This window comes from Hippoglossus stenolepis, chromosome 6, assembly GCF_022539355.2.
Source record: "Hippoglossus stenolepis isolate QCI-W04-F060 chromosome 6, HSTE1.2, whole genome shotgun sequence".
In the NCBI taxonomy this organism is placed as follows: Eukaryota; Metazoa; Chordata; class Actinopteri; order Pleuronectiformes; family Pleuronectidae; genus Hippoglossus; species Hippoglossus stenolepis.
The window spans coordinates 10086640-10113436 of NC_061488.1; the positions used below are offsets into that span (position 1 = coordinate 10086640).

Below are 26797 nucleotides of genomic sequence, written 5' to 3' on the forward strand. Positions count from 1 at the left end.
AAATGATCTGTTCTACTTTTTGGCAAAAAGCCTTAAAACCTGTACCTCTCCACTTCACAGTTTGTTTAGATTCTGCTGTCTCAGGTCTAATTAGTGGCTAATTAAAAAAAGATATTTCAAAACCAACTAATTATTTTTCAATATTTACACTGAAACTGTATTCAGGTTTAGATCTAAATATCAGCGGTCATTACATTGAGTGTTTAATGACACTCTTGAAACTTTTATAGATTTGTTTGTGGCCTTAGGAAACTGTAGTGTTATGGTGGTTTCTACCCACCCTAAATATTCATTATTATTATAAAAATATGAATATAGTTTATACGGGGTCATAATTATTATTTGTTTTCATTTAATTGACAATATTCCTATTTAATATAATTTTTAATTCGCGTCCAACAAAAATGTGACTCCTTAAAAGGTGACGTGTAGTTTTCATACATCTGCAGGGGATTTGCAGTTCGTGCAGGCTGCGATAAAACTACAACATCCATGAAACAGCGGGCGGAAGGCTGACTACACACTGCAGGGACTGATGGGAAATTGAGTACGGGAATTATTGTGAATATTAACATTTTACCTGAACAGTTAAACATTTACATTTTAAGCGCTGCAACTATAAGAAATACATTTTAAACCATATAGCTGCAACAAAAAAAAAAAAATGCGTGTGTTTGTTTCTGCGCTGCTCCTCGATACTGGACACGCTGCGTAAAAACTACAACTCCCTGCGCCATTTTCACCAGGAAGTGGGGCGGTGATGTCGACAGATCCACGGAGACGTCGACATGAAACTGTCAGTGACATTTTACAACAAAACGCTGCGGGTCTGTGCTACAAACGGACTGTTTTGAGGATGAGTGGCGTCGGCCATAGAGTGTTGTTGCTGTCCGTGGTGTTGCTGCTCGTGAACCCGTGCGTACCAGTGCGAGCCGAGAGAGGGCACCCTCCGGACCTGCACCAGAGAGATGTCGACGGAGCAGACGTGAAACAAGTTACCGCAGAAAACCGAGAAACACCTGTGAAACACGAGCAAAAAGATGGAGTCGATTCAAACGTCCCGAAAGAGGACGGACACTCTGTCAGGTCTGACACAGCTAACACTAATAGCACTGTGAAGCTAGTTAGCTAATAGCTTCTTTAGTATTTCCCATGTACTGCAGTCCAATCACAAACCTGCTTGTTATCAGCTGACATTCACTGCATATTTCCATTTGATGTAGCTAAATAAACATTGTACATATTTATCCTAACACGTACTGTAGCAAAAACTGCAATACTTGATATATGAATCAACTACAATTCAATATTCCCGTCATGTAAACCTGCCAGAATCTTGCAACACATTAAATTGACCTCAGTAAAATTTGAATAGCCCGAGATTGGAAATCATATACATATGTACAAACCGCCTCACAAGTATAATATGCAAATTTAAACCCGCATGAACCAAGCCCAAAAATAATCTGCTCATGTCAGTTTTTATAGTGTTTGTGTGATTGGAGTCATGAATACATCGGCTGTAACCCATGCAAAGGATGTGGATTTTATGCATCACAAGCATCATCACCTTGCAGGAAGCAATTCAAAGTTGTGATTACAAACACAATAGGCGACCACCTTGACATAGCTGCCTCTGACACCTATCTTTCTATGCACACTTTTCCAAGTCTCCCTCATTTTAGTCGGCTGTTACACCACATCCATCCATTATCCAGATAGCCTATCCTGTAAGAGTTATAAGAGCCAAAACCCAGCTGACATGGGGCGAGAGGCGGGGGAAAACCCAGGACAGATTGTCAGGGTATCCCGGGGCTAACATATAGAGACAACTAACTATTTCCTCTCCCTTTCCCTCTCACGCAGGTCTAATGGCACTGACAACTACGGCAATGAGACCCTCCACACTGCCACAACTACTGTCAAGCCGAGCACCCCAGCTCCTCCAACCCCCAAACCCATTCTGCCTGTGCAGACGGGGGTCAAGGCCCAAGAAGAAGAGCAGTCCAGTGGGTTGACCATATTCTTCAGCCTGCTGGTTATTGGTAGGTAGACTCTCTGTTACAGTGTTGCTGAATATCTACCCGACTCTTTTTTTTTGGTTCTGCTTCAATCTGTTATGCTCAATAAAAATGTGGCTTACACAAAATGCATTACTTAGTCTTCATGCAAACGATAATAGAAGGCAAATGTACAGCCATTTGAGTGTTTAACTAAATTAAGTGTGGATGATCCATCATGAAGGAATTTGACAAAGAAGAGGATGTGGTTGAACATTAGCATGTGTGAGGTCAAGAAATGCTTCTTCAGGCACAAACAGTGTCCATTAGGCAAGTTAGTTCACTGCAGGTTAAGTCAAATGCTTACCACTGTGGGGGTTTATAGAAAGGAAGTGGCATAAATCATGCATAGGGTTACTAACTAACTCTATACATAAATCATGCCTATTGTTCCCAACTAAACGACCATGGTATTTTCTCTTGGATCAAATAGTTCATCATGACAAACATTTGATTGAGTTTGAGAAGCACAACATGCTAGAAATACAAAAAAAATCTGTCTTTTATACCAACTCATTAGTGGATTGCCTGATAAACTGTTTCAGAGAACAATCTAGAAAGTCCTAAATAGCACTTCCTGTGATATTTTATTTCCCCCTTTGACTGTAAATGCTTTTCTTGATGGACTGACCTATGCAACCTCTCGTGTTGCCAACGCAGTGTCTTATGATTATCTAATTTGCAGCTCTGCATTTTTTACCATATGTATGAATTGCCTTTTACTTAATTACTTCATTGTGGCCTTGGGGTTTGTCATCATAATTATGCTAATATACATAAACTGTGATTTAGCACATTGATAAACAATGGTTGCCTTTGCTACTGTCAGAAGTGAATTTAATTTGTTATATTGGGGGCAATTATCTTTCAATGCACCGTTTCCCAAGTTAAATTTTTGTGTCAAACCACTGCATTGTAGTCCTTATGTCAAGCAAGTAGATTTGTATTTTTTCAAAGACATCCTTGCCCAGATCTTAACACTAGATGATGTGGTGACTACTTGGGCTGATCTGAGTTGCTGTGACATGTGGCAGTGCAGACATTGATGTATTTGTCCCAAATATTCATTCGCGTGTTTTTTGCTCTCCCCAGGTATCTGCATCATATTGGTGCACCTGCTTATCAAGTTCAAGTTGAATATTCTTCCAGAGAGTGTGGCTGTTGTGTCCCTGGGTGAGTACATCTTACATAAGCATCACTCTGTGCAGGCTGGATCTAGGAGTGTAAAATGTTTCTGTACTTAAGAGTTCTCTAGGAAAGTATGTTTTTTTTTTTAATACTGAAATTATTTGGTAGTTTGCCAAAAAACCTTTGCTTTTTAAGAGCCTGTGTAAATTATGAAGTAAATGCCATAGTGTTGCCATGATTTAAATCTGGTACTCTATCCATCCTTTCTGAACCATACTGTATGTCATAGTTGATTCCTAACATTACTGACTGTTTGTGTTCATCTTCTAAAGTTTTGTAAGGCTATAGTAGAAAAATAATTTAAATCTAAATCAAATGTGTATTTTAGAACGAGAATGGATTTAGGAAGTATTCAGAGAAACAGAGATAAAGTTTTGTTTTTTTGTGATGTCACATGAGGATAATTCTACTTCCTCTAAACCCCTCCATTGTCTCCCCTTTCACATGTTTGTGCAGTTACACTCTCTCAAACTCAGTGACACACATCTGTCTTGACCCTGAAGGTCTTTTCCTCTCTCATGCCCGGCATGCTGCACACGAGACGGCGCTCCTCTCAGTGTTTGGCGCAGGGGACTCTGCTGTAGAGAGATAACACTCTGCTTACAAATCAGGAGGGACTACTTTTCCTTCCTCGTAACTTCCTCTTTCTCATCTAGTCATTGTCAGTGTCTTCCCCTGCGCTAGCTCGTTCCATCTCCTGTAAATCTGGGTCTTACACAGAGCTTTGATGCTTGTACTTAATTTCTTTTCCAATCTTATCTCTCTCTTTTTCTCTGCCCTTTACACATCTTTGTGTTTCTCTCACCCTTTTAATTAATGTTCTGCGGGGCCATGTAAGAGGAGAGCTGAAGGCCCAAGGGGACTCTCTCAAAGACAAAAACTAAGACTATAGCCCTTTTATACCCTTTGTATCTAATTTATCCCCGAACTATGGTGGTCATTTGCCAGCCATCCATTTGTTTTAACCACTAAAATAGCACTTTCCCTCAGGTTTGCACTCTATCTGTGTTCTGTTTTTATTGAAATGTCCATATGAAGTAGTATATTATTTAAACAGTGATATTGTTTTTCATGTCTTTTGTTCTTTCCAGGGATTTTAATGGGAGGCTTCATCAAGCTTATTGAGTTCCAGGAGCTAGCCAACTGGAAGGTACAGTGTTTGACAAGTCGGCACAGCTTCTCTTCTTCTATCCACTCTGCAATGGCTGCATTACACAATAAATGACCGATATCGCAATGAATGGTGCTTAGTTTGGTTTGATTCATTTAGCATTGAGTCAAAAAACCACAGTCCTCCATACACAAACATGAACAGCAGACACACAGCCCCTTTAAACTTTTGGCAATACCAAGGCATGTGGGTTTAAAATCGATACAACAATTACGAACAACTGTTGTGCTGAGCAACAGACATCGAACAAGAAACTTTGTGAAAGCTGTGAAGAAAAACATTAAATCACCGTCTTCCACAGAGGAGTGGTCAAGGTATCACAGTCCACTGTTCAAAGACTTTGAGAGCAGAGCTCATACCACCAAGATGCAAACCACCATAAGAATCAAAAGGCCAAATCGTAATTTGCTAAGAAGTATTGAGATGAGCCACAAAAGTTGTGGAATAATGTTTTATGAATCGTATATTTACCTCTACAAAGTAATAGAAAGGCCAAAGTGTGGGGAACAGATTTGCTCACGAGCCAGAAAAAAACAATCTCCTCTGTGAAGCACGATCGAGGTGGTATCATGGCTTATGCCTGCATGGCTGCTTCTGGGACACTGATAGGCTCACTAATCTTTATTGATAATGTAACTCATGATGGTAGTACAGAATTCTGATTGACATTTTGTCACCAAATTAGAGCGAGGTGAAGCCAAACTCATCAGGAGAAACTTCATCAGCCAGCAAGACTGAGACTCAAAACACAACAAAGGCTTATATCTGGGGGAAATTGAAGGTTTTAGACTTGCCAAGTCAATCACCAGACCTTAATCAAAGAGCATAGCATCCCCCTTCCTAGGAAGAGATTCCTCTTGAAAAAAATACCAAAATAAAACAGGAAACCAAAGTCTGCGGTAAAAGGATGCTTAAGTGTGATAAGTGACGAATGCCACAGTTTGAGGATGTCAGTGGTTTTCAGGCTTGATGCTGTTCTTAAGACCATTTGTTCCTTTATTTTTGCCCACTGAAAATCGAGTGGTCTGGTTGATAAATAGATGTCGTGTCCTAAATTCTGTTCCACATTTAGATAGAAATAAAAGCTGAAAATCTGAAATCTTTTCACATATTCATTTGATCTTAAGCCTACATGTGTTCAGTGTACAACACAAATCAAACGGATTGCTAGCTTGCAGCAGGTATTGGATGTAGTTGTCCTATTCGATGGAAATAATCAATGGCTGAAATTTGAGAAATGCCACACTTCCTCCACGGTTGCGAAAATTAGAGTTTTTGGTCTTTAGAAAGAAAACAAAAGTGATGGTGTGAGTACTGCAGCTGATGTTAGCAAGCCTACAGATGTCTAAACATAATTTTAGCAGCACGGCCGGAGAAATTCAAATGGTTAATTTGGAGGTATTAATATTAAAATTGGCTGTGACAAAAGTCTCGCATTCACTTTGCTGTAGATAGTAGATCTTATTCTGAATAAGCCATTTAATTATTGAACAACAAGGTTTGCATGGGGTCATACAAACATTTAAAGAGACTAAAATTCAGTTATCTGAATTTTAGACCTTACAAATTCTTAATTACGTAAAAATATTATGTGCTTGGTCTTAGTCTACCCAACTAAATATATTTAGTTTAATGCTTTCAAATTAGTTGTTTTCTTTTTTACATGGGCTGTTTCTCCGACATGCATTGTTTGTCATGCCTCCGTGTGTCTATTAAACGATAAAGATATACAGATATGTAATAAAACTACAATCACCAACGTGGAACTCATAACTACACTCGTCTCAGCTGTGGGAATGCCTACAGCCTGTGCATGCATTTTATGAGATAATGCAGCTTTTTGGGGGGATATTCTCTACTATTTTCACTTATATGGTAGTTTTAAGTAATTTGGGGACATTTCTTCATATCTGTCATACTTGAAATGGGTCTTAAACTCCATTCATTGTTGTCTAAAAAGTTCAACTAGACAAAAAGAGTATTCTTGTTATTAAGTGTAAGTTAGTTGTCAGGGAGAAAGCGCTCATGACCCTGAAACTGACACAGCTGAATGAAATTCAACCATCATGCATTACATTTTTTGACAACATGTCTGGTGTGAAAAAGGTTCATGATAAATACACTGCATTTATATAGCACCTTTCCAGTCTCAACAACCAGTCAAAGCCCTTTGTGTTAAGTTCACACATGCACATCCATACAGGGCCTATTTTATACATATCGCTTTTCTAACACAAATGCTGAAGTGTTGGTTTGTTGAAAACAGGCTTTCCCTAGTTCTTGAATGATGCAATTCATCCCACTGCACCTTCACCAGGAAATCCCCCACCCACCGAAACCCAGTAAACGTGATGTTCCTGTGCTGCACTATTTCATCTCTGGTTCTGTGCCTGTCTGTTTTCTTCAGTCATTCATTTCCTGCTCGCTTATTTTGCTACAAATCCCATCTCTTTATCTCCCCCCGTTACCTATCCATAATGGCATCCGCTATTCTTCGCTGGGTATCTTCCCCTGCCTGTCCCTGTGAGCCCTCCTTTATTTCTTCCTGGATCTCATCCTTTAATTAACATTCCTTGTTCTCTGCCATTGAGTGAGAGAACAAATGAACAAGAGAGGTAGAAAGAGGGGTGTGTAGAGTGAGGGGGAGGGAGGAAAACAGGACAGGTTGTGTTAGTGTTTCTTGCACACAGGGGCCCATTGTTTTTTATTCCGGGGGCCCCAGGGTGTTGCTGAGTCATCGGCACTAGTAACCAGAGCCCCTGGAGCCCCTTTCCCCTGTTTGCCCCTGTCCTGTGAATTTTTAAACCGATATCTCTGTTTTTGTGTTTAACTTTGAGTAAGCATACCTGCTCATCCGGTAACACGGCTTCATGATCTATGATCTCTGTACAGCTTCATAAAAAAAACTGTCTGAGTAGAGCATTATGAGGTTACACTGTGATATCCAGTAGCTTCTTTGCAGGAACATGGAAATGCTAAGTGGTTAACAGGCTGGTGGAGACCCAGGCCATGATGCAAATCTATTATGTCTGACCTATTTGTGTTTGAGAGAGCCCCTTAGAGGAGGGCGCGCCATGTAACCTGTAAGTGACTAACACAGCCAGTGGCAAAACTGTGATTCTATCAGCATCACTTTTTTCACTTGCACCTCTTTTGAAATTGTGTCTACAGTGCACTTATTTATCGGCTATTGACAATATTCGCTGCAACTTGAAGTCACCACTAGCATCTCGGAACAACATAAAAAAGTTATTTGCTGGCTACCAAGATGTAATTTTTACATCCCTGCCAATCAGAGCTAGTGCCTTTACACAGTATAAACATGGGATGGGCCAGCGGTTTTACAGGGAGGGAAACCCATGCACTGACATGAACTCGCCCGGCCACTATAACAAACAGCGCTGACTCTGGGATAACAAGACACACACAGAGGGAGTGTGACTTCACTACCTGCTCAGAAAATATTTGGCCTTATTAATGTTTAAAATCTCATATGGAACCTTTAAAGGTTCACCATCACAGAAGGAATACATCCACTGGCAACCCTTTTTATGCATCATCAATCAATCAATCTATATATATATACGCACACGCACAAGCTACCTGGATTTTTTAATTTATTTAAATAATTTTTTTTATTCATTTGTGTTAAGGGGCCAAATTCATTCTGCTTTTATTGGGGAAGGGGAGTTATAGCTCAAGTGAAGCCAATGGTGTGGCCATCAAAGCTTTTTTTCCCTTCTGTCCTTTGCTTCAAGAAGCTGGTGCGACATCTAGTGGCTGTGTGTGTGTGTGTGTGTGTGTGTGTGTGTGTGTGTGTGTGTGTGTGTGTGTGTGTGTGTGTGTGTGTGTGTGTGTGTGTGTGTGTGTGTGTGTGTGTGTGTGTGTGTGTGTGTGTGTGTGTGTGTGTGTGTGTGTGTGTGTGTGTGTGTGTGTGTGAGACCTTCAAGGCGTGTGACATCTCCAGTCAGTAGCACGTTTCGAAAGCTGGCCTACTTGGCTAATAGCAAGCCTCCAGGATTTCCTCACAAACCACCAAGGGTGTGCAAACCCCGTAGGCGGCAGCATCCTGTCACCACCAATCTGCTTTCGTTTCCTCCTCCTCCTCCGACCAACCTCTCTATTTTCAGTCCCCTTCGTACAATCCAGCGTGTGAAAAGAAGCTCTTTTCCCGCATGTGCGTTTCTGGTACTATTCACTGCTTTGCCTTTTCTCTCATCTGCCCATCTCTCCCCTGTGCTCTGACACAGATTGAGGAAGAAATAGCATGCTAGTACAAAGCAACTCGCTAGCAGCAATTTGTCTCTGCAGGCAAAGCACAGAGAGAGATGCATAGGTGACTACATTTGCATCTCCAGTGTGCTTCAGATAATACTTTGGTTTGCTTCCTGTTTTAGCATTCTAGCATGCGTTGTTTAATCTAGGCTCTTCATTTTTCCTCAGTGACTGCAGTGGTGTGTTTTAAGCCCCAAAGGGCAGCACATACTTTTAATAGATATCTCCCATGCCGCAGAGAGAGACACACAAGGAGAGCAGTTTTAATTGTGGTTTCAGGGGCCTTTTTCCCATGTGGTGATGTCACAGTGTGTCAAAGCTGATCCTTCAGGGAGCCTGTACTCTGAATGAAGGTCTCTCCGTCGCTCCTGCTCATATTTTTCTGTTATCGCTCGACCCTCTTTTAACTGTGTTCTCTTCATCTTTGGCATTCATCTTTTCTCATTTACTTCAATCTCTGTCTCAGCACTTCCCCAGAGTACGCCCCTCCTCTGCTCTCTGGATTCATTTCATCTTTCCTTCTTTTACAACACGTTTTATTTCTCTGCTGTCTTTCAGCATCCATGTTCCTGAAATCTTACCCCTCCATAGGTCCACAACTTTCCCTCGTGGTTTCAGGAGGTCAATGTGGCGATTTCTTACCTACTGAATAATTAGTCAATCAACAGAGATCAACAAGAGTTTTTATAAATATATTAAATAATTGTTTATTTATCCAGCAAAAATGCACAAATTTTCTGCATTTTAAATGTCATAATTTGCTGTTTTTCTTTATATCATTGTAAATTGATATATTCTGAAATTGTTTGGTTGAAACAACAAATTTGAAAAGGCCACCTTGGGCTCTGAGTGATTGTGATGTGCATTTTAAATAGTTTTTAGAATTTATTAAGTAAGTAATTAATCGCCTAATCAATAATAATATCAATATTAATCCTAGTAATCTCTTGATCAGTTAACAGGTTAATTGATACGGATTTGAACACTTAATGGCATCCGCTACAAACAGTCTCTTATCGACATATAGTCAGAAGTGGAAGCTTGTAGATATGAAAAGAGTATGTTCAGGACTTCAGCTTTTAATGTCAGATTTCAGTACATGCCTAATATACAACTTCCTATGTCTCAGGTGTTCATATTCATTGTTGACCTTTCACCTAACCTAAAGGGTAAAGTACTTTTGGGATGAATGTCCAGAAAAGGTGTGACCTGGAAGCATTCCTTGCTGCCTTTCTTTTTCTAAAATGTGAATGTGTGATAAGTAATAGTGAGCTAAAGCATTACCTTTTACTCCAGCATACATCCTCTACAGGCTATCTTCAGTGTGTCTGGCCTGTTTTTAGGGCATCTTTCTTGAATAGTGTTGGTTGGTGTCATCATTGTAGCGGAAGCCAATATGTGTGCTGTGATATTGTCTCACCTCATTCGCAAATTGCTTGCTTTTTTTAGGTCTTGGTTTTAAATTATTGCCTAGATGTAAAGAAATAGATAATAATTTCAGATTATTTCCAATAATAGGTGATTCAAATTATTTTTATAAAATGAGATTTTTCATTCTGCAAAAGTTTTTAGTTTCGTTTCTACAGAAATATGTGTAAAGTAAACTCCTTTTTGATTAAACCTCACATGAAACTTCCTGTTAGTTTTAGACTCCACCAACTGTCAAAACTTGCTTACATAATACGATGAAAGAGATTGTTGAGTAAATATGGGCCTATTTACTATAACTGCTACTTGCCTAACCCTAATGATTTACATCATGGGGACTTTCGTTTATGTCCCCACAACATGAGCAATACTTACACACACACACACACACACACACACACACACACACACACACACACACACACACACACACACACTCCCACTCCCCTGTCATCCACAGACACATTGGCAGCCAGAGCGTAACGCACAGGCACATGATTCCTACGTGTGATCTGTGATGTTGGCCCATTTAACTGAGAAGCAACAATGATCTCATTATATCGCTGAAATAATCAGAGGGCTAAGGTCTCTGGGATTCTCTCTCTCTCTGTCTGTGTGTGTGTGTGTGAGGACAATTTGGGCGATCATTTGAGGGTGGTTTTAGACTTGGAAGACTTGGTTTTAGGGTTAGAATTAGCTTTAGGTAAGGGTTAGGGTAAGGCATTTAGTTGGATGGTTAAGGTTAGGTTAAGGGTCTAGGGAATACATTATGTCAATAAGTATCCTCACTAAGATAGAAGTACAAAAAGCATATGTTGGTATTCACATCCTATTTAAAGCAAGTGGAAGAGAGCCTGTCAAAAGTTGTGTTTAAATGCATATAAGAATTGGCAGGCAGGCATTTATCCCTGATGAATACTGCGTGTGCGTGTCTGCGTGTCTGCGTGTGTGTCTGCGTGTGCGCTTACATGTGCATCATCCTTGGGTCAACATCCAAATGAGTTTTGTCACATTAAGGGCTGTTACTCACAGCTCATTCATGGCCTCCCACATCACAATTTCCCATGACTAAGTATGAAATTATGATGATCACTGAACCGACCTTCATCAGTCGGACAGATACTTGGTAGTAGTGGTTGAGGACTACATAATAGTAACCACAAGCACATGTTTTATGCAATAAAAATCTTTTATGTTTTATTATTCTGTGACACACATAATTTGTTTGGATAAAAGACTATTGTCGGATTCAAGAAGACAAAGTCTGACAGAATGTGTAATAACCCTGTGCAAGTCAAATTGTTTCATAAAAAATGTCCCTGTTCACTCTACTAAAAAGGCTACATTCCCTTTTCAAAGTATATATGATTTGAATAAGAATTTCCTACTCTATTCTTCACTTTAACTGGACTTTTCCCCATATCTTTACAATTTGTTTCTACTGGCCAGCATGCAGCTCAAAGCCAAGGTTAATAATCTATCACCTTAGCACTGCAGCTTTAGTACCATTGATGTGAATTGCATGTTTGTAACTTTGTCCTTCTTCTCTTAAAGGAGGAGGAAATGTTCCGGCCCAACATGTTCTTCCTTCTGCTGCTGCCTCCCATCATCTTTGAGTCTGGATACTCTTTACACAAGGTACAACCGAGTGTGCGCATGAAGCTGAACTGACAAACCTACATACGTATTTAAACAAACATTTAGGTTTTTCAATGGTAAATATGAAATTATCCTCATGTGCAGAACAAGAATCACAGAAACAAAGTCAATGCAAGAAAGAATGGAAGTAGGAAGGAAGGAAGAAAATATAAAAACAAAACAAACTTGTATATACTTTGTTCCCCGACTGTAATTTTTTCAAATGGTATATTTGATTTTGGTTCACGCCTCTGTTATTATTTGTATACACTTTAGTTACATACATTTAAAAATTAATCTAGAAAAACCCATAGGCAGCTCATAACATTATATTTATTTTTATTGACCTTATTTCTCTTGTTCTTCTTTCTTCTTCATACGCTAATATCTCAAACAGGGTTTAAAAGACATCAGTCTTTTTCAGATACATTCAGCTCCATGACTTGCAATGTATAACCATTTTCTCTGTACCTATACTGTGCCCTACTTAATGCTGGCTACATGTTATCTAACACCATGCTACTTCAAATGTCATGCTACTATTTCCATGAATACTTAAAATGTGTGTCCATGTACGTTCAGGGGAACTTCTTCCAGAACATTGGCTCCATCACCCTCTTTGCTGTGATTGGCACAACGATCTCCGCCTTCATAGTCGGAGGAGGAATCTATTTCCTCGGACAGGTAAGGATTTTAACAGCATCTACTCACAGCTCTGTCGTTGTCAGTGTGAGCGGGAACTTGTTTATGCATTTCTCTTTGACTTCCCCTTAAAATCACTACCTCGTTTTGATCCAAAGAATGTTTAGTCACATCATGTAGGAGAAATGTTCTAATGTTGTAGCCATTAATACTTTCTTATTTTTATTAGAATCTTAGACTATTCCTTGTCTCAGTTGTGCTACACTTGTGTCAATGAGGTTGTCTTTGTGTTTCGTCAGGTGGATGTGATCTACAAGATGTCAATGACTGATAGGTGAGAGTTTTACCCCCTAACTAGCATTCATGTATCGCGTAAGCTGCTTTTCAGACATACTTTGGATGCTTTTACTGACATTCTCAGGAGGCGGCTGTATGTTAGAACAAAAATATACGATTGTAGGATACACTGACGAAGATGTCAAGAGAATGTTTGGTGATAAGGGCCGACGTCGATGTGCTGTACACAGAAACACACAGCGGACTTAACACGTTACGTCCTGCCTCTGCCGGTTGTGCCACCCCTCACCTGATGCTGCTGTAGATTAGGAATATCTACAAACTTCTAGATATTTAACTTTTGTACCTTTATACTTTTCACTCTTTCTGTCCAAAGCAACATAAAGGGAAATGGGACTTTCTTAATCTACAGCAGCATCACTGGCACCTTCAGTCTCTTGTTAAGTTTGAAAGCTTTTGACTTTATCCATTAGCAGGGTTGCTGGAGATACTATAACTGAGACTCACGCTTTTCCAAACCCATGTGTTTTTGGTGAAACTTAAGATTGTAAATGTGCACAAGTGTGAATCCCTGTTTGTACACAGTCTGAACAAATTGTGTGTTTGTTGTTATGTATTCAAGCAGGGTGTTGCCTTTTGCAATGAGAATGTTTTTAGTCTCACTTGTCCTTTTAGCGGAAATGACTCAGCATATTTTAATGATATTTGTGGGAATTCAGGACATGGGTTTAGTAAGAACAGATTAGATTTTGTTCGGGGAAGTCCCAAAAGGTTATGACTTACACTGTTTTTGTTTTCTGGTTTGTTCTTGTCCCAGCACATACTGTACTGTATCAAGCCATCAATTTCTGCCTACACATTTCTACTACTCCTCTATAATCCCCTCTACAAACAGTGTGCTGGCACATACTTTGTGTAGATAACCTTTAAAAAGCGGTTCATTTGTACTGTGACATCCTTTACTCTTTCCTAGAAAGAGTAACAAAATGCCTCTGGCCACTGGCAAAAATATTCACTTAGATTCAAGGATTTACTCACTTGATTTTGTTAGTCAAAGGTTAAGGTCACAGTAGCCTCAAAGTATGTTTATATATTTCTCATATCTGCATGAAGGAGTTTCTCTTTAAATTTGGTACAAACATTCACTTAGACTGAAAGATGAATTGATTACATTTAAGTGGTCATAGGTCAAAAGGTCAAGGTAATGTCACATATGAGAAATTCCCAAAAGGAATTTCATTATATCTGGAACAAACATTCACTTGGGCTCAAGGATTCCTCGCAAAACTTGATTTTGGACTCTTGAATATGTCAATATCTCAAGACTGCCTTTAGCAAACTTTTGATCAATTGTCACATAGACTCAAATATTAACTGATTAGATTTCATTGGTCAAAGGTCATGGTGACCTCATGAATCTGGAATAAAAAAAAAAGAGTGTAGATGGAAACTGCACTAGTTGGTGGAGGCATACAACCTTGATGCGGTATTTCTAGTTGTTTTAGAGGCATATTTATGTGACTCAAATTACTGAATGATTGTGCTGCAGTCCTTGTCTCTGTTGGCTTGTAGATGTTTTGTCCCTGCTCATTTGTGTTTGTTTCTGAATGCTTTTTAGGTACTTTCATACCTGTAAAAGTGTCTTTTCACCATTATTAAACTGTAACTTTCCACTTACTCTCTGTCCTCCCCGCCCTGCTGTAGCTTTGCCTTTGGCTCGCTGATCTCAGCAGTCGACCCTGTAGCAACCATCGCCATCTTTAATGCCCTCCAGGTGGACCCGGTCCTCAACATGCTGGTGTTTGGCGAAAGCATACTCAATGATGCCGTCTCCATTGTCCTCACCAAGTAAGAACCCTTATCTGCCCCCTCATGGCTTGTTTGTTCTCCAACACATACACTGGATATGTTTACTGTACATTTGCCCATGCATGAACTTTGCTCAGCTTGACACCACTACCCTCTAAATGTTGCGAACATGGAAAAACCCTCTGAGCCATAGGTGGATGTACATTTTACCTACCCTGCCTCTGATTGGGTTTAGGCAGAAAGACTGGTGATGATTAGTTAGGGTTAGTGATGCACATCAGGATAGGGACTAGTCTCAAAACACCCCCAGACTCTCAGAATTAATTGTAATTAAGTTTTCAGGTTTTTGAAAATATATTTATATTTATTTTATCATTTGATACTGGGAGGACTTGTGTTCTCCTTATTCTGCTACACTGATCTGCTCCAGTGCAGTACACCTCACACACAGTGGTGATTAAGGGAAGATGTCAGTGACATCTGTCAACCTTTGAACGCCACCTGCTGTTTGCTCTATCAATCTGTCAAGCAGATGAATGTGGATGGCATCCATGGCGTTCACAGATAAGGTTTGTTGAATTGTTACTGTAAGGTTTTCATAGCATTTGTGTCAGATAAGAATATCAGGGTTCCTTTGACACCCTCAGGTCTTCATATCTGTCAGAAAGGGTACTGTATACTTGAGCAGCAGTCTATTTGTAGTATCACCGTGTGTTATCACCGCTGTGATCTGTTATAATACTGTCTTCAGATTGGTGGCCCACGTATGAACATGGAAACAAAATCTTGTCAGACAGGTTTGACGGAAACGGACAGTTGGCAGGAAAACCTTGTTTGTACGCATCACGTCATCTTATCACTGGCTTTATCTCTCCTGCTCGGAACCAGCTAAATGTGAAACGGATCTCAAGTGTCTGCGTGCCCATGTAGAGTAAATGAACGCATGAATAATAGATTGGCTGAACAGCCCTGGCAATTTGCTTGTTGATAGCACCTCGCAGACAAGCTTTCTTGGAAAGCTACTCTACTGTATGGCTCATTTTTTCAATGCAACCACACGGCTAAAGCTTTCACTTGGGAACTTGAGCATTAAAACCAGATTATTAATTACGACTGTTTGTCTGAATAACTGTCAATTATAAGGAGGATTTAAATTGGACAAATAAACAAATAGATTGTTTCTATTCCTACTTCCTACTACAATAAATAAAAACTATCCAAAATGCTACTTTTTGGACATGGCGAGAAATTATTTTCACCCAATTAAAGTCCAAAGTCTATATTATAATGAATCAAGTGAGAGAATTTGGTAGCTCAATACATGGGACTGTATTTACTACAAAAGAAGTCACAGATGTTGTATAGGAAATAATGAAGCATTATTTTGTCATAATAGTTTATCTTTGCCTTAAACTTTTGGTGCTTAATAGTTCCTGATGTGTTTACAAGTACCTAAGAATCTTGAAGAAGTAATGGACATAAAACATTCAAAAATAAATAAATAATAATTATAAGTTCCTTCATGTTAAATTCCCGTAGAGTCACTGGGGTGATTCAGCTAACTTCTGTTTAGCCAACATGACTTTGATGACAAACTATGGAGACCTGTCCATGAAACTAATTCTACCCATAACTCATCTTGACCAAGTCTTAACCCTCAAAGAATCCATTTTAACTGGACAGGTCCGAGTATAGTGGGCGCCTTGTTTTTGGACCCCACAACTATGTTAAAACAAGATCTCTCTATCTCTTTCTCTCTCATACTGCTGAGTTTTGAGGATTCAGTGGTGGAGTGTTTCTGCCCTCTAGAGTCAGATAGAGGTATAACAAAAATGATCGGGCTTCACTTCACTCATTTCTTTTTCTTTTCTTCTTTTGTCTTTCAGCACAGCCGAGGGTTTATTTTCCAACTCAGAAAACTCCACGGTTACAGGCTGGGAGACTTTTGTGCAAGCGTTGGGGTATTTTCTCAAAATGTTTTTTGGATCTGCTGCGCTGGGAACCCTCACAGGACTCATCTCGGCTGTTGTATCCAGACTTCTTTTGTGCACGTGTGTGTTTGCGTACTTGATATTCTTCTCTGTATTGTCTGGTTTTGTTAAAAGTTCCCTAACTCTGTGACCAGTTTCTGAAACACTTTGACCTAAGGAAGACTCCTTCTCTGGAGTTTGGGATGATGATCATATTTGCATATCTACCCTATGGCCTGGCAGAGGGATTAAAACTATCTGGTGAGCATACACAGGCACAATTTACAGCATTTTGTGTGTTAGTCTTTTTAGGACTGTTTTGTAATAACATGCTTTCTCTCTATCTTTAGGGATTATGTCCATCCTGTTTGCGGGGATTGTGATGTCTCATTACACCCATCACAACTTGTCTCCTGTCACCCAGATCCTCATGCAGCAGACACTGCGCACAGTAGCCTTCATGTGTGGTCAGTAGCACTTCTTATTTTTCCTGTTTTCTCTTTGTTTTCATTTTAAAATACGTTCTCATCACAAAGTTTCAATTTCTCTCCCCAGAGACGTGTGTGTTTGCCTTCCTTGGTCTCTCCATCTTTAGCTTCCCACATAATTTTGAATTATCCTTTGTGAGCTGGTGCATAGTAAGTGCTCTTGTATTTCTTTAGTTTTATTTAAATGGGATCTGAAATTGTTGCCATGACAGTCAGTGCTACAGCTGTTGTTCTCTCGACAGTTCCTGGTTCTTCTCGGCCGAGCGGTGAACATCTTTCCTCTGTCATTCCTGCTGAACTTCTTCAGAGACCACAAGATCACCCCCAAAATGATGTTCATCATGTGGTTTAGTGGTGAGATGATACAGTGAACCTTTTCACCAGTGTGTTACCAGTGTGTTCCCAGTGCAGTGTCATTCCCCTAACATAGTTTGCCCGTCTCGGGCGCCAAGTGAAAGTAGTAACAACCAGAGGTTAAAACAGGTAGCGATTAATTGTTTATTAGATCAACAGAAAATTAAGCAGCAGCTATTTGGGTCATCAATTCATTGACTTCGTCCTTTTCTAGCATTGGTTTTTGGACCTATGACCAGAAAAAACATTAAAAACATATCCTGATGGATTCTGTAATCAGTGAAGGCCACTTTATATTATTTTCTGCTAATTTATAGATCAAGAATATACCAGCAGATAATTTCATAAAGCTGTGGGTTGCGTTGTTGTTAATAATGAATTAAAGAAAAAAATCCATATTCTCAGCCCTAATATTGTAAATGCAAACTAAACGAGAGTTAAAACATATCCTGTATATGTACAAGTGTCAGGATTCAGTTTACATATACACATGTTTTTGTTCCGCAGTCTCACTCATGTCTGTTTCTCTGTCTGTTAGGTCTGAGAGGAGCCATCCCGTACGCTTTGAGCCTCCATCTGGGCCTGGAGCCCATTGAGAAGCGGCAGCTCATCGGCACCACCACTATCATCATCGTGCTCTTTACCATCCTCTTTCTGGGGGGCGGGACCATGCCGCTCATCCGCATCATGGACATAGAGGAAAGCCAGACACGGCGAAAGAGCAAGAAAGACATCAATCTCAGCAAGACAGAGAAAATGGTAATGGATGAAGCACTTTGGTTTAACTTGCTCGCTTGCACGCGCACACACACACACACACAAACACACACACACACAAAGACACAAAGACAATTTGTTGAAAGTCGCTGTGCCCTTCTCCCATCTGCCATCAGACACTTACTGCCCTCTTCAGAGAGAGAGAAGCATCAAAGGGTTTATTGTGGTTTGTGTGAGAGACACTGAATCAGTGGGAAGCAAAGCACTCTCATCCCAGAGATGCACAAGCACAGATAAAACCCTACAACTAGTACAAATATAATTCACCAGAATTGAGTGAAAGCTGTTGTGTTAAATATTTTACAAGACTCCATTGGCTCTGGTTGATTGGTCTTTCTAAGTGCATCCTCCCATTGATGTCACAGGCAGCTTGTGGTGTGTGTGTGTTTGCATAACTTGTGTGTACAGTATTTGCATGTTTGATGTCTTCCAAAGCGAAGTGCTACACCCCAGGGTACCAGCGACTGGATCTAGCATTTATCCTTACGGCTCTCATGCCCTCTTTGATGTGATTCTCGCTCTTTGCTCCCTCTGCTCTTTCTCCCTCATCCTTCTGCGTGTGATCTCCACTCTCCCGCACCCTCAGCGCTGTCCTGTCATTATGACTTTTCCTTGCACCAAACCTCCTCTCTCCTCCGTGTCTTTCACCTCTTGTCTCATTTGTTGGCCCGTCTCACTTCATTTCTTTTTATCCATCTATCTGACTCTCTGCCCCTCTTTTCTTCTCCCTTTGTCTCTCTAGGGTAACACCATTGAGTCGGAGCACCTATCAGAACTGACAGAGGAGGAGTACGAGGCTCACATCTACCAGAGACGAGATCTGAAGGGCTTTTTGTGGCTTGATGCTAAGTACCTTAACCCCTTCTTCACTCGCAGGCTTACGCAAGAGGTGAGAGAGAACAGAAGTCCTGTGAGGTCACATGATGTTGTTCACGACCACTTAAACACATTTCATTTTTTTGTAGTTATACTGATTCCAATAAATAGAAATGCTTCACAATACATCACCCACCCAGTAAATTCCTATTTTATGAGGCTTGTAATTGTTGTACTTTCTCTCAGAAGTTAATTAGTATGTTCCCAATTTTTTTTTAAAGCTGTACAAGGATACTCACCTGTAACTGTAAAAGCGAGCTGCAGTAATTGAGTAAAGACCGGCTGCTGGTCACCGTCTGCAGAATCCTGAAGCAGTTGCTGCTGCACAAAGAGCTGTTCACCTGTTTGTTTAGTTCAGTGAAGCTGGACCCTGACCTGGAGAATCAGTTGCTGTTGTCATGATCAATAGCGTCACTTATGTCAATGAGTTCCAGCGGTTTATACAAATTTTATTGACAGTGCTCGATCCAACTCAAACATCAAATTTGACACTGCACTTCCCTGGGCCCTGAAGAACACACATGCCGAGTGTGAAGCTTATAAGATGAATGGTTCTTGAGACAGTAATATACTTAAAGCAGTTTAAATAGATTATTACAGAAACTCCCTAAGATCCCCTCATATATTAATTGATCTTTTCGTTGAGCTAAAATAACATCACATCGTTTATCTAACATTTCCTCACACACTGTACTTACTTCCTTCTACTGGACGAAAACACTTGTGCACTTGTTCATTTCAACGACTATTCCAGCAGCAGAAAACCCTTGTGTGTAGCAGCAAGTGTCTAAACAGCCCAGCATCAGATCTTATTTCACAGCACTTAATGCAAATCAATTTAACTGCGGCTGTGCTCATTTACATCATTAGTCTTGGTAAATGTTCCCACGACCACAGAAATATTTACTCCCATGATGGAGATTTACAGTTTGACTCAGTTTATTGTTTTTGGACGTTAAGCAAATATCGTTTTAGAAGGGGACGCACTTTCTAAATTTCTGGTCATTAACAGAGCAACATTGCATTGTTTGCCAAGGGAAGACATTTCAAACTCAAAAGGATTTTATCTTCAGTAAACCACAAGGGGCTCACCAACTTGGGCGTTCTCACAGATGTACTTTACTCTGAGATGTGTTGTTTAGTTCATCCATCTGCTCCTGTTCATGTCTGTATTCCTGCACGGCCCTGTTTGTTCCTTCTTGCATGCCGATGTGTGGATCTGTGTTGTGTATGTAACTGATCTGTGTCTGACAGGACCTGTTACGAGGCCGGATCCAGATGAAGACCCTGACCAACAAGTGGTACGAAGAAGTTCGCCAGGGACCCTCAGGCTCCGAGGACGACGATGAGGCAGAACTTCTTTGAACTGAACAGACACAGACAGTTCATATGAAAACAATGGATGGACATTGTGTGTCCCTGGGCGGGGGGGGATGTGTGTGAGGACACTCTCCTTTTGTTCACCTGCCACAATGTTTATGTGACAAAGGAGTTTCCCTCGGTGCCCACTGTGGATGTTCAACACACTAAGTGGCCTGGAATGTGTCAAACTTTACTTAATTATAACACTGGATGAAGGAAAAAAGAAATCTGTGAAATTTTGTGTTTCTCTTATGAATGCCATATTTTTACTGACAGGATATCGAAATGAGAGTTAATCGATCTGCCGAATAGCACAGGGGACGTTTTATTGATCCTGAGAAACTTTTCTCTTCTAAAGGTTTTGGTCTGAGGGGGGTGGATCAGGTAGGTATGTGGACAATTTTTGATGTAAAGCAATACTAGAGCACCTTTCTCACCTTTTTCTCTTCACTTTTGTGTTGTTCATTGTTATGTGGCACCGGCTTATTTGAAATGTGCTGGAATTTGTACTTGTCAACTTAAAGTCGCTGCAGCCTCTGTTTTTACAGTGAAAAGCCACAAGCTGCTGCTTTGAATATCTTCCTGTTCTTCCTAGATTGAATTCTCACTGGGTTATGCATGTGGAGTAACGGTTCTGAGTTAATTTATACAGACACATACTGTATGTATGCATACATGTATTGAAGATAAAACAAGAAGTGCTGCATGAGCTTCACCCTCCAGCGACCAGCCAACAAAGAGAAATACAGGAGAGAGTTGAATCTAGCAAAACATGCACGGTGAAACCAATACTGTTCATTTCATTAAACACAGCTTACAGGAGAATAATAATGAAGAATTGAGGAAATTAGAAAATTGCTTTCTTTTTCGAGTATGGTCCCAGTATGGTTTCCTTAAATCAACCTTTCTCTAACAGTTTCCGTTCTCTGGTGAGGTTCCTGCCTCTTCACTGTGAAGGTTTAAGTCAGTTCAAGCTATAAAATAGAACTCGAAATGTTGCTTTTGTAATTTTTCCTCATGGATTTCTATTGAGAATATAGCCACCGAAGAATGTGTGGGTAACTGGGAATTTGATCATGTGAATGTTAATGTATTTTCTTCCTATTTATTTATACAAATGTTTGTGTTCTTTGTGGGATGAAAGCTTTTATACAAGCTCTATGAGCAATTTCAGACTTATAGAAGACATATCTATAATAAATCCTATTGACATATGCACAGTATCAAATGTTTCTTTCATGGGCGAAGAGCCGCAACATCGTACAGAGTTTATGGTTGCAAATGTCTCGTGACAAAATGTAATAGTTCCTGCTTTTTTAGAGAAGTATCATGAAGTACTGCATTTATTTGCGATTTATGGATGTTTTTAGAGGAACCAAAATTAAAGAAGTGCAGGTAATACTGTACCACGTGTTTGATAACGTAAGCAAATTAGAAGAAGTCAGTTACAATTAAGTGTCTGTGATTTCAGATGAAGAAAATCCTCAGTGGGACCTTGATGTCATTGTTATTAATGACTTTAATAACTTTGAGGCACATTTTCTTACAACATATATATATCTATATATATTTCATTTTGAGCTCCAGTCGAGTTCCCTGTCACTACACTTATTTCATCTGCAGATAATCAATTCAGGCATTGTAAATTTGGAGGTTATTATGTCTCTAGTGAATAGAATATGAAATAACGTGTGGTCATGCTGGGGAACGGGCGAAGCTCTCACGTCCGACTCAACGACACGCTGACATACCCTTGAAACGTCTTCTGGGATCTCATAGGACATATTGATGAGGGTGTTAAACTGTAGGGAGAAGTCATATCAGTGTTGAAGTCAGTGGTGTAATTGGTGTTGGCTCCACACTGTAACTCAGGGTGGTGCATGTCTATGTGAGGAGACTGATGCACGCTCTGTCACTTTTCTGTCCAAACTAGTGTGCAACTGCACTTCTTTGTATTCTTGTCTAAATGTGTGTCATCATTTTGCTAGATTAGATAACGTCAGATTCAAAGAGTGCATTTGTCTGATGATTAGATTTTTGTAATGAGGATGTATAACCAGCAGGGGGGTCTAAATCCACACCATGGTGCATGAAAAATGAATGATGGCTGGGTCGCAGTGGATGACACTGCTGCATTATTTACTATTCATTACACCATTACACCCAGTTACTCCTCCACTGTCCACTGCAACTGGTTGAAAGGTAGGAAGTGAGAGTTCAAGAGGGGCAGAAAATGAATGAGAGTTTCCAGTCCCACAGTGAACAGCTTCAGCTCGGCCTTCATTCACTCTCAAAGTGTTTTTCACATTTTACAAGTTTATTCTTTGTTTTAATCACACGATACACGCACACCTTGAAAAGCCATGTTTCTGAAAGGTTTCCCTAAATTTTCAAATCAGCTGGACAGTTAGTGATACACATTTGCAGCAAAAAATGTTTTTCATTGATAATTCACAAAACATTATAATATTCTCCCAATATTTGTTTCTCTTTTGCCACATTGAAATGCTATTTTAGTAATCGGGCTGTCAAGATACCTTTTCTATTTTGTTAATCCTCCTTTTATTTGCTCTTCATTTCCATGTGTTTCAATGATGCAGATTTCAGGTTTTTTTCATAGACACATCAGTTGTGGTGAGGGGGGTTTATTTAGGGCCCGAGCACCGAACAGTGGGAGGACCTATTGAAATTGTAAGGATTTTTCTTATTAGGGCCCGAGCACCGATGGTGGGAGGCCTTATTGTATTTCAAAGGATTTGTATTTCCCTTTTGGGGCTTTTTCAGGGCCTAGACGCTCAAATTGTTACCAAAGTTTGCAGGGAATTCAAAACCCCAAAAAGTAATTGTATTCTGGAGTAATTTGAAATGGGCGTGGAAAAATGGCTCAACAGCGCCATCTAAGGAAAAGCCCCTCAGTTAGCTTTCACCGATCTTCACAAAAATCGTAGCCCAGGTGTATCATGACAAGACAAACAAAAAAGGTCAGAGGTGCAATGGGAAAAAAGCAACAGGAAGCCCGCCATTTTGCCTTAAGTGGCCATATTGGCCATTTTCCACATTTTTACTTTGATGTACTTGTCCCAGGGCTTTCATCAGATCAACTTCATATGGAGATGCGTGTCATCACAACAAGATGGAGATGAAAACTACCTCAAAGATCGATTTTTCGTCACACGGTGTGACCGTGGCGTCAAAGTTTGATTACACGCCATCAAAACACGAGGTTCTGTATCTCGGACATATTTGGTCGAATCGAGTCCAAACTAGACATGTAAAACAAAAGTCCCGGCCTGATGACATCTACACAGAAATCATGACTTAAAAACACAGCACCCCCTGGTGGCAACAGGAAATGTCTTGTTTTTTGCATGTCTTACACTTGGAAGTATTCCTCCTCATCTACTGACCGCAGCCATGTCAAACCTATGTCAAAAGGGTCTCAAGACATTGATAATGTAGGCATAAGATTACTGTGACTTTTCATCAAACGCCATATTAATGGCGTGGCGTTAAAGTTCATCGACTCGCTGTGACACACGAAATTGCTGTAACTTCCGTGTTCATGGGTCTATCTCCCTCAAACTACATTTGTGTAGCAACAGCCCCCCCCCCTCTGCAGACATTCATATGGTTTTAAGGAATGGGCGTGGCAAAATAACTGACTAGCGCCCCCTAAAGGGCAGCCCCGGCACCACGAGTTGCGGACATGTACAAAAAACCATTAGGGACACGTGTCTTCTCATAACAAACAAATAAGTCTCTTGGATAGATATGCTAGACCAAACAGGAAGCCCGCCATTTTGACTTTAGTGGCCATTTTGGCAATTTTTCACATTTTTACTTTGACGAAGTTGTCGTAGGGCTTTCATCAGATCAACTTCATATTGAGATGAGTGTCATTTAAACAAGATGGAGATAAAAACTAACTCAAAGATCGATTTTTCATCACACGGTGTGACCGTGGCGTGGCGTCAAAGTTTGATTACACGCCATCAAAACATGAGGTTCTGTATCTCAGACATATTTGTTCCAATCGAGTTCCAAACTAGACATGTAAGACAAGAGTCCCGGCCTGGTGACATCTACACAGAAATCTTGACTTAAAATCACAGCGCCACCTGCTGGCTACAGGAAGTGAGATGTTTTTACTTTGATGAACTGCTCCTGGCTGCTTTACAGCATATACAGCTCAAAAGAGCTGTCAAGTCATTGGATCATGGTCAGAATTGTGACATTTCCTCAAACCGTGTAAACATTGAGGTGCGGCGAAGGTTCATCCTTCGCCAAAGGAGACGATGTTGTCATAAGTCCAGTGTGCATTGTCCTATCACCGCCAAACTGATGTCTCATGATCAGAGACCAAGCCTGAACAGCTCTATGTGTCAATATTTCCTCAGTGTCATAGCGCCACCTACTGATTCGCCATGAAACAGGAAGTACTTTGTAAATCCACTCTGCATTATCCAACCGGCTCCGAACTACTGACCTATGATCACAATTCTGACCTGAACACATCCATATATTAATATTAGTTCAGGGTCATAGCGCCACCTACGTTACGTTACTTTACGTAACTTTTAGTTACTTTAGTTACTTGTCGTTACTTTGTAACTTTTCGTTACTTTTAGTTACTTTTAGTTACTTTGTTACTTTTCGTTACTTGTCGTTACTTTGTTACTTTTCTTTACTGTTAGTTACTTTTAGTTACTTTTGTACTTTTCGTTACTTTGTTACTTTTCGTTACTTTTCATTACTTTCGTTACTTTTAGGAACTTTCGTACTTTTCATTACTTTCGGTACTTTTAGTTACTTTCGTACTTTTAGTTACTTTTGGTACTTTTAGTTACTTTCGTACTTTTAGTTTCGTACTTTTAGTTACTTTTTAGTGACTTTCGTACTTGTAGTTACTTTTTACTTACTTTTGTACTTTTAGTTACTTTTTAGTTACTTTTGTACTTGTAGTTACTTTTTAGTTACTTTTGTACTTTTAGTTACTTTTTAGTTACTTTTGTACTTGTAGTTACTTTTTAGTTACTTTCGTGCTTGTAGTTACTTTTTAGTTACTTTTGTACTTTGTTACTTTTTAGTTACTTTTGTACTTTTTGTTACTTTTTAGTTACTTTTGTACTTTTAGTTACTTTTTAGTTACTTTCGTACTTTTAGTTACTTTCGGTACTTTTAGTTACTTTCGGTACTTTTAGTTACTTTCGTACTTTTAGTTACGTTTGGTTTTAGTTACTATTTTTAGTTACTTTCGTACTTTTAGTTACTTTTTAGTTACTTTGTACTTGTAGTTACTTTTAGTTACTTTCGTGCTTGTAGTTACTTTTTAGTTACTTTTGTACTTTGTTACTTTTTAGTTACTTTTGTACTTTTTGTTACTTTTTAGTTACTTTTGTACTTTTAGTTACTTTTTAGTTACTTTCGTACTTTTAGTTACTTTCGGTACTTTTAGTTACTTTCGTACTTTTAGTTACGTTTGGTACTTTTAGTTACTTTCGTACTTTTAGTTACTTTTTATTTACTTTCGTATTTTTAGTTACTTTTTAGTTACTTTTGTACTTTTAGTTACTTTTTAGTTACTTTTGTACTTGTAGTTACTTTTTAGTTACTTTCGTGCTTGTAGTTACTTTTTAGTTACTTTTGTACTTTGTTACTTTTTAGTTACTTTTAGTTACTTTGTTACTTTTCGTAACTTTTCGTTACTTTACTTTTCGGTACTTTCGGTACTTTTAGTTCCTTCCGTACTTTTAGTTACTTTCGGTACTTTTAGTTACTTTTTAGTTACTTTTGTACTTTTAGTTACTTTTTAGTTAATTTTCTACTTGTAGTTACTTTTTAGTTACTTTCGTACTTTTAGTTACTTTTTAGTTACTTTTGTACTTGTAGTTACTTTTTAGTTACTTTTGTACTTTTAGTTACTTTTGAGTTACTTTCGTACTTTTAGTTACTTTTTAGTTACTTTTGTACTTTGTTACTTTTCGTAACTTTTCGTTTCGTTCGTACATTTCGTTACTTTGATACTTTTTGTTACTTTTCATTACTTTCGTTACTTTTAGGAACTTTCGTACTTTCTTTCCTTTTAGTTACTTTCGTACTTTTAGTTACTTTGGTACTTTTAGTTACTGTACTTTTAGTTACTTTCGTACTTTTAGTTACTTTTTAGTTACTTTTGTACTTTTAGTTTTTTTTAGTTACTTTTGTACTTGTAGTTACTTTTTAGTTACTTTCGTGCTTGTAGTTACTTTTTAGTTACTTTTGTACTTTTTAGTTACTTTTGTACTTTTAGTTACTTTTAGTTACTTTTAGTTACTTTGTACTTGTAGTTACTTTTAGTTACTTTTGTACTTTTAGTTACTTTTTAGTTACTTTCGGTTTGTAGTTACTTTTTAGTTACTTTGTACTTTGTTACTTTTAGTTACTTTTGTACCTTTTGTTACTTTTAGTTACTTTGTACTTTAG

The 26797-nt window shown here is 39.2% G+C and overlaps 1 protein-coding gene across 1 annotated transcript; it reads left to right on the forward strand.

The window, feature by feature from the left end:
- Positions 1-741: 741 nt before the first annotated feature.
- slc9a8 (solute carrier family 9 member 8) lies at positions 742-21551 on the forward strand. The gene is made up of 16 exons (XM_035159852.2): positions 742-1086; positions 1867-2045; positions 3153-3233; positions 4340-4398; positions 11677-11760; positions 12343-12444; positions 12702-12736; positions 14404-14547; positions 16395-16536; positions 16634-16739; positions 16829-16945; positions 17034-17116; positions 17209-17320; positions 17859-18079; positions 18840-18986; positions 20228-21551. The coding sequence occupies exons 1-16, from the start codon at positions 761-763 to the stop codon at positions 20336-20338; spliced, it is 2049 nt and encodes a 682-aa protein (XP_035015743.1). The 5' UTR covers positions 742-760; the 3' UTR covers positions 20339-21551.
- The last annotated feature ends 5246 nt before the right edge of the window (positions 21552-26797 follow it).

Coding starts and splice junctions, on each gene's coding strand:
- slc9a8 (XM_035159852.2), top strand. CDS start 761: ATGTCGACAGATCCACGGAGACGTCGACATGAAACTGTCAGTGACATT. Junction 16,946..17,033: donor CACAGTAGCCTTCATGTGTG/GTCAGTAGCACT, acceptor TTCTCTCCCCAG/AGACGTGTGTGTTTGCCTTC. Junction 17,321..17,858: donor GTTCATCATGTGGTTTAGTG/GTGAGATGATAC, acceptor TCTGTCTGTTAG/GTCTGAGAGGAGCCATCCCG.